The 9286-nt window shown below is 33.3% G+C and overlaps 1 protein-coding gene across 2 annotated transcripts; it reads left to right on the forward strand.

The window, feature by feature from the left end:
• On the forward strand, positions 2957-8604 carry LOC18601902 (probable aquaporin NIP-type). 2 transcript variants are annotated; one of them, XM_018119335.1, is made up of 6 exons: positions 2957-3140; positions 3235-3456; positions 7614-7632; positions 7750-7811; positions 8156-8217; positions 8342-8604. In XM_018119335.1, the coding sequence occupies exons 1-6, from the start codon at positions 3003-3005 to the stop codon at positions 8526-8528; spliced, it is 690 nt and encodes a 229-aa protein (XP_017974824.1). In that variant the 5' UTR covers positions 2957-3002; the 3' UTR covers positions 8529-8604. The 2 variants fall into 2 exon arrangements, with proteins under 2 accessions (XP_017974824.1, XP_007033055.1); XM_007032993.2 differs by having other exon boundaries at positions 7614-7811.

Here is a 9286-nt window from a genome sequence, read left to right on the forward strand (position 1 = left end):
CCGAGAATGGATTTTTGGCAAGGGCCAAGTTTTTGAAAAGTGCATAAGCCATGTTGAGTAATTGAATGAAATCCAATTATTTATATGGGTTGGGATGAATTATTTTAATTGTCTCCTATTACTCGGCTTTAGATTATTTTGATGATGTCTGTCTACTCATTGGGATTATGTAATCATAATCTCACCCCTCTTCCTATCCATTTTTCAGGCTCAGGATAATTTGTTGATAGTTGATTAAGACGAGAATTAATCTCGGAGTTGCATAATAAAAAGTAAGGGTTCATAGCCCTACATCTTCTTAGTCAGTTGGGAGCCCACGTGTCATCGTAAAAGTAATTTTATTCTTCAGTTATTTGATTTAAAGTATGTATGAATATATTTAGCTTTTACACCATGTTTTTGGCGAGTTTCGGTATTTTCGAAGAAAAATGACGAAAATGCCCCTGTGAGCCAGAAAGTAATATTTTATTATTTTGATTTGGAAATGACTTATGATTTTTTTGAAATGTGAGATTTAATAACTGTCACTCACTGGGGAGATGCGGAAGCTTATGCTAAGCCTTGCGGGGTTTCGATCGGCATTCGGGGTAATGAGTGCCTATCGAGACGTTGCGACGGTTGTCACGGGCTCTATGAGAGTTTCGGGTCGTGACAGAGTGAAGGTGTCTAACCTTGGCGATCGGACCTTCCTAAATCACCCATTTACTTTCAACGAACATAACTTGCAATATATGAGCTCTTTCTCAAAAACCTAATGCTTACCTTTTTCATTAGTTATCCAATATAAGACTCCTCTCCTCGTCACAAAATGTGCTAGAAGGCACGTTTACTAGCATGCCCCTCACTTATGTGTGTGTATATATATATAAATATAAATAAATATGACATGATATACTATTTCATGCAACAAGTCAAATAATTTGATTGTTCACAAATGACATCCAATAGGTGTTCAAGGCCCCAGCATCCAGGTTTGATTAGATTAGATTATTATATTAATAAATAATATATTCTCATTTGATTTCAATTTTAAAATATTAAAATATTAATATGAAAAGTAATATTTTTATTATTTAAGTAATAAAAAAATAGTTAAAATAAATGTGTCAAGCCCAGCTCGGAGTTGGTTTTTTAAACGAAGCTTGATAGGCTTAACTCACTCCATTTACGGGCATCTTTTTTTTTTTTTGGAAGAGCTTATGGGCATCTTTAATTCTTTATATCCAGTAAGAGTAAATAGTAAATTCATGGGTTCTTTTTTTCTTTAAATTTTTTGGAAGTAGTTAGACACTTTAGTGTTTTCCACATAATATACACAAAATTTATGAGGGCATCTTTAATTCTTTATATCCAGTAAGAGTAAATAGTAAATTCATGGGTTCTTTTTTTCTTTAAATTTTTTGGAAGTAGTTAGACACTTTAGTGTTTTCCACATAATATACACAAAATTTATGAAATAGACTCTCCTATTTGATCCTTTAGCCGGTAAGAAGGATGGAAATGGGGAGGGGAAAAGAAGGATGGAAATGGAGAGGAAAAGAAATTTTTTTTAACCTGATGATTAAGTTTTACAACTACTTTCCTTAATTCGTGGCTTAACCGCTGGACTAGAACATAGTGAAGGTACGTTGCTTAACTAGGCCATGGGCCAAGAAGGCCTATTGACCGTGGACTACATTGCTATGTACTTCACATTTATAGCAAGCCATTGCCTCAAGTATCGAACATCTAATGTGGCTACCTATTTCCCATCATCGGTTATTGACGTATTTGGAGTTTGGGTTTTAATTTGCCCTTTATCAATGGCATCTAGCTAAATTGTAAAGTTAAAAAGTGTATGTCGTTCCATATCAACAAGAAGATATCATGATACTGTCTAAATATTTTATTTCTTTTTTTGTTTTTTGGGAATATTGATAGCTTCTTTATGTTCCTATATATTGCCAACTCATGAATTCATCTTGACAAGAACATTCAATAAAAAACACACGAGAAATGATTCTCAAGGTTGCACTCATATATTCAAAATGCACTATCTATAGCTTGCTAGATTCCAAAGACTTGATGTAATACACTTGAGAATTTAATTCAATTAATATATATATATATGTATTTAATATAAAAAGTTTGATATGAATATTTTTTAAATTAGATCTTAATGTTTATTTTTTCTAAAAAAATTGACATAAAAATTCAAGATTTGTATGTTAAAAAAATTATCTTTTATTTATTATGTATTTTATTTCAAACTGTAATGTTATTTAGCTTTAACTATGCTCATATTTAAATTTGATATTGATGATCTAAATCCCCTTTTATTTGGTGAGTTGAAATCAAAATTTGAACTTTTATAACTACCTCCAATTATGATGGTGTGTGTAAATAAGTTAAATTTTAACTAATAACTAGTGGAATAACTCAACTTTGTCACCGATCAACCAATTAAAAGTTTGAGTAATTTGAATATCTTGAATTTGATTTCTTTACTGTTTAACTAAGTTCAAGTTTGACTGGTTCGAATATTTTAACTTTAAATATTTTATTGGTAAACTTAAGCCAATCACTAGCCTGATCAACTTTTCCATTGTTAATTATTTCCTAATGCAATATATATAGATATATATATATATATATATATATATATAGTGATAATTTTCTTTACATAAAGCTATAAAATTTAGTTAAGTTACAATCTTATATTGGTTCCAACTTTAGGTCGAACCAAATTGATCATTCTACTCCAAATACCTTAATTTATTATTATTTTTGAACCAAACTTGAGTACACAACAAATAATTTCGAGCTTAATTTGCGCACTCTCGTTCAAAGCGATCAAACATCCTCCTTTTAAAGAAAAAAAATCTCTATCTCAAATATATCCTAACCAAATCCACTTTGTCATTATCTTAATTTAAAACCATTTTAGACCCTTTCAAACCCTAATTATCCACGCTATCGCTTCTCCCAAAACTACCTGCTATTTTTTCTTTCATTGCTTAACTATGGCTACAAAGACTGACAACATTGAAGAAGAAGAAATATCAAAGATGGAACAAGGTCATCCCACTTCAAATAAATCTGAAACTGATCAATTATCCATTCTTTGTTCTTCAACTTCTGTAGTAACCACAGTGCAAAAGGTCAGTCATGAGCAAATTCGACATTTATAGTTTTATTTAATTTTGTTGCATAAATATTACTGAATTGATATCTTTCGCCGGTTGTTTCTTTCAGTTGATTGCTGAGCTTATTGGCACTTACTTCATAATATTTGCCGGTTGCGGTTCTGTGGCTGTGAACAAAATCTACGGATCAGTCACATTTCCAGGCGTTTGTGTAACATGGGGTCTAATCGTGATGGTCATGATCTATTCAGTTGGCCATATTTCTGGGGCTCATTTCAATCCAGCTGTTACCATCACCTTTGCAATTTTTCGTAGAATCCCATTTAAGCAGGTAAATTACTTTTTTTTTTTTAATTTTTAATACGACTTTGCATGGATAAATTTTCAGGGATAAGTCATCTCGGTACTCTAAAACCCAAACACTTGTTGAGTCCGATTCATCAATTTCACCAAGACAAAGTTGATTCTAAAAACATATTTTTCTTAATTTATGGAGTTAAGTAGACCCTACTTTGCCATCTCTTTTGACAAATCTTTTTAGATTAGGCTACAATTCATTTTTTTTCTTATTATCTTGATAAAGATAAGAATGTCAATGATTATATTGTAACCGAGTATCCTATATTATTCGACTAAGTAAGATTAAAGTATATATAATCTGTTTTTTTTTTCTTTTTTTGCTATTGAAAAGTGGTTTTTATTCCGCCATCACCCCGCTTATGCCATGACAAGCCTCTTTTGCAAAAGATTTTGATAGCATAAAGAGTTTGACGTGGGAAAGAGCTTTGCACAATTGCGAAAAATAAGCTAGCTTCCCCATTGGCCACTGTCAACATAGATCAATGCAAAAGATCCGTCAAAGGACATTAAAACCTAAGATCTTCCTGAAACCTAAAACGGGAAAAGAGGAGAAAGCCCAAAGAATCGAAGCTACCAAGAAGAGATGCTCACTACTGAACAAGAAGAAAAAGATCAACCAAAACCAACAGAAAGGAACCCGCAGGGCAAAGAGAGCCTTCAAAGCAATCACTAAAGCAAAAAAACCATCGTTGAAGATCTCCAGCCAAAACACGAGAAACAGTCGAAAATTCCGAAGAACATAGCTCGAGCCAAGAAGGAAATGAGCATGGAAAAGCAGACCATACCGCCTTTGAGCCATTCCCTCAACCTAAGTCCAGCGACCACCAACAGACCCCTTAAAGACCCCCCTCCCCCTCAATCATTTGTACACCCTCCCAAAAAACCATGACAACAATAAACAATGCCAACGAAAAAGATCAAACCCCAAGGCCAACAACCATCCAAACAGATCCTACCACACCAAGCCCTTTCCTCCCTCAGAGCGTTCCTTTCCCTCTTACAAAATCAGAAGAATCGCATATCGAACCAGATCAAAAAAAGAACACCAACCATCATCCAATCCCTAAAGAACCTTCAATTTCATAATCTTCCCTCCTCAATCCTTGAGGACCCTCACATACATGAGAACATGGAAAAACAGAGTCACCCATAAACAACTTGAACCTTAAGATCCTAAGGACCATACCAAACAAAATTTCCTTCCCCAAACCCCCAAAGGCCAAAAAAAATCGAGATTTCACAACCTTAAATCAAGAAAAAGCAATCCACCATCAATTCCCGCCCCTAAAGAAATCCTCAAATAGAGCAAAAGGACCAAAACAGACCTTCCTCCCAAGAAGATTGGGAGACCAATGTCCTTTTGTTTCAAAATACACAAAAAATTTTAAAAAAAGATTTCTTTTCTTTTCCTTTTTATTTCTTCTTTCTTTTTTCATTCATTTTTAGTTTGTCATCTATTTTTCTGTACAAAATTTTCCTTTCAAATTTTTTTTTCGTGCTCAAATTATAGTACAAAATCCACAAGCAACCTTTAGAAACAAACAATCTATCAGCTTGAAAATAGAGACAAAAGGAAAAAAAGAAAAACAAAGTAAAACAAACACAAAAACCAACTCATAAGGGAAAGAGACCCCTTGCCCCTATAAGGCCACCATTACAAAAAACGCCCCAACCCCCCCCCCCCCCCCCCAGTCGACACTTAAAGATAGGAACATAACCAAAAAACTCAAGAGCAGAGCCATTAACTAGGCCAAAATAAGCCTAATAACACAAAAATTAGTCAATAAAAAAGGTAAAAGGAAACTCAAAGAAGGAACTCCTCCCAACCAGAACATAAAGGCTTCCCACTAGCAAAAAACAATTAGACACATGCCATAGTCCTTGTAACTGTTTTTGAATTTCCTAGAATCCAACTCTAAGAATTCCTCTTCTTTTTCTCTTAGAAAGGACTTTTTCTCTCCTTTCTATTATCTTCTTCTTTTTTCTTTTTCCTTATTATTTATTTCTCTCTCTTTTTTTTCCTAGTTTCCTTTTGGACTCTCAAGAAGAGCACTTACTAGAAAAGATGATCTCAGTTTTACGCATTTACCTTCTCGGCTTTTCTCAAAGCAAAACATGGTCTTAAAAATTCAAAACATTAAACAAAGGGAAAGCCATCACAAAAACCAAAAGAATGGACCATAAAAACAATCAGTGCACAAATCCAAAGTAGAAAAAAGCGTCAAAATTAATTAGCTACCCATAAAAAATCCTCACTCCTCTCCACCCTCCCCTTAGCAAGATCATCAACCATTTCATTAACTGATCTAGGTACTTTTCTGACCTCCCATGCTCCTATCTGCCTTTTCAACTCTTCTATACCTAAAATGATCTTCCTTAGTATCCAAGGAGATTTATCAAGATTATCAAGCCAGGTCACTGCATTACTGGAGTCATTTTCGATTTCCACCATGTTCATCTCCTTCCATTTTGAGGCTGCGACAATCATAAACGTCTCTTTCGTAGCAAGTAACTCTATGGTATTCGCATCCATAACCCCTACCACTTTTGAGAACAAGACTTTGATTGCTCCATTAGGATCCCTCAGTGCCCTTTCTATCCTTGCTGGTCCGGGGATCCTCTTGCAATGCCATCGACATTGAATTTAAGTGCACCTGGAGGTGGTGCTCTCTAACTAACACTTCCTCTTATTTTCAGACTCTTTTTTTGGAATGTGACCATGGTGGGATTCCTTATAATATCTTCAAACTTCTCATACTTCTCTGACCATTTAGCCTTAGCCCACCAAGCAATTCTAGTCGTAGTTAAATCGAAACATTGATTCCCATCCCACAATGTCCCCTAGAACACCATCTCGTTTCTTATCAGCCAAATAATCTAGTTAATTGCAAAAAAGACCAATCTCCATAATCTTCTCTTGCCTGCTTGAACCAAATCATTCCATTTCGGAAAAAAAAAGGGAGCCTTTGCTTGCATTCCTCCTTGAATCCCCCACCATTTATGCCACCCCATCCAAACCTTCCAACTCTCCTTTCATTCCAAAAACAGATGATCCACCGATTCAACTTTTTCAGTACATAGCAAACACATTGCCGACTCTGACCTCAATAGTCCTCTTTTCATCAATTTCGCTTTCACTGCCCTCTCCAGCAAAACAATTCGACCTTGATCGGTGCCATCCCCATCCACACAGCCTTTCACATCACCTCCACTCTACCCGTTTGTCCTATTGCAACTCTACAGAATGACCTAACTGAGTAAACACCATTAAGTATCCATTCCAAATCAACTTATCCTCTAATTTAGATGCCACTAGGTATTCCTCTAAAACTTGCATTAATTGGTCCTATTGCTTCTTTTCCCACCCAAAAAGATCACACCTCAATTGTATTTTCCACCTCCATTTTTCCCCAATCCGTTTCCCAAAATCCTTAATCGACCCTTCCTTGTTAAGAGCTAAGGAGTACATCCTTGGGAACACCTGTCTTAACCACACTCCTTCCATCCATTCGTCATCTTAGAAAGCTAACCTTTCCCTAGAGTATCTATAATCTGGTTCAAATTGTAAAATTATTATCGGTCACGGAATCGGGGTAAGGTTTTGGTAATTGTGGATGCTTATTACTTGAATTTGATTATAAATAATACTCTTTAATATTAAATTTTAGTTATATATATTATGCTTGCTATTCAAATATATATTATGTTTTTTTTCAAATTCTTTATAATTAATGTAATACATACTAAAATTCATTAATTGTTCTAAATATGATTTTAAATTTTAATTTTTATGAATTATCTTTAATTTATTAATTTTTTTTTCATTAATATATACATAAAAATAATTTTAAAATTATTTTAATCAAGTATTTAACAGATACAGTAATATTTAGAATATTCGAGTTCGAGTTCAAATAATAATTAAAAATTTTATTTTAGTATTTATAGGGTTTAGATTAAAATACTTAAAAAATAACAAGTATCAATTGTCTACATTAGTCAAATATTAAAATGGATAGTAGGAAAAAGGTGTGTTAACTTGTTCTTTGCAGTAACAGTAATAAAAAAAAGTCATATTTGGTTGAATTAATGGTGAATAATTTGTTATTACATTGCATGAAATTGTAGGTTCCAGTGTACGTTGCAGGTCAGCTAATGGGATCAATTCTTGCGAGTGCCACATTAGCCTTGGTGCTTGATGTGACTCCGTCTGCTTATTTTGGAACTGTACCAGTTGGCTCTAATGCCCAATCTTTTTCTGTAGAAATCATCATCTCCTTCCTCTTGATGTTCGTGATTTCTGGGGCCACCACTGATAATAGAGCGGTTTGTAATTAATTTTCAGTTTTACATATATATTTCACTTACATTTTCTTATTAATGCACAAAATTGATCGAAACAAATCAACCTTTTACAAAGATTCCAAGAGCTTTTGCTTTTCCTTCGGAGAGGGGTTTTCTCCATAAATTTGCTGTGTGATATAATTAGACCATAATCAACGACTAACTTATTAATACCTTAGACATTAAGGCAAATAATTGATTTTCTAGTAGCATAAATTTACTCAAATTATTATCAGTATGATATTGCTTGCAATGTCATAGAATTTATTAACAATGTAGACCATATATACAAACATGACACTCAGTTTTTATTCCCATTTTGACAGGTGGGAGAACTAGGAGGAATAGCTGTTGGAATGACTATTATGTTGAATGTCTTTGTGGCTGGGTAATCTTTCACTTTGAGCTTGTTAATTTCATTTCCTCATTTGTTATACTTCTACTTTTTTTTTCTCAAAACATTAATAGAAGTTAGCTATACTAAATTGAAGAAAATTATTAATGTGATGCAGGCCAATTTCTGGCGCTTCAATGAACCCTGCAAGGAGTATCGGGCCAGCACTTGTTAAGCATGTTTACAAGGGACTTTGGTTGTACATATTTGGACCAATCATCGGAACTATAGCTGGAGCCTTCATCTATAACCTAATGAGATTTACAGACAAATCTCTTCGTGACTTAACCATTAGAAGCAACTAACTCTTTCTTCATTAGCATCTCAAATAATTAACAACTATTCTTTGTTTAGTTCATTTTTGTATCATTTACATTTATTTTATTCGCAAGTTTTCAACGGTTTTAAATTTGAAATTTTTATATATTTTCAAATTCTCAAATTCAAAACTTGAAAGAGAGCATTGAAATTTATAACATGAAAGAAATTATTTTTCTTTATCCATCTTATATTTTAATATACAATTTCGCATGTAATGAAAAAAATTTACTTATTATAAAAGGTTAATAAAAATTGGCTTTTGATGTAAGTATGCTTTTGGTTTATCCTTGTTTTTATTAACCATTAACTAATTAAAAAACCTAAAAATTTACCTATATCTATACTTATATCTATGTAAATGAATTCAAAAATTATTTATTGGATATTTTAATCATATACTTAAGTCTGCCTACTTAATAAGTCTAATTAGCATATTTCTTAATATTTAGTAGTTTTATACTTTGAATTGATTATATATTTGATATTGGAATTGTTGTAGAAATTATGATGTTGCCAATGCGTTGTTTTAAGCAAACTGGAAAAATTTGTCAGGGCTTGAAAAAGGTACATGCCTCGACTTCTTTCCCTTTATTGAAGCAGAGGGAAGGAAGGTGGTCAAGCCTCTACAAGCTGTTACTGATGAGGTTATCAATTCATCGAATTTTAGCTTGGTGGTGCAGTTTTTGGAGAACTTTGTTGGAACATTAAAATGTTCTATTGAAAAAATCGTATTTGAAAATTA

Source organism: Theobroma cacao, chromosome 4 (assembly GCF_000208745.1).
Source record: "Theobroma cacao cultivar B97-61/B2 chromosome 4, Criollo_cocoa_genome_V2, whole genome shotgun sequence".
Lineage (NCBI taxonomy): Eukaryota > Viridiplantae > Streptophyta > Magnoliopsida > Malvales > Malvaceae > Theobroma > Theobroma cacao.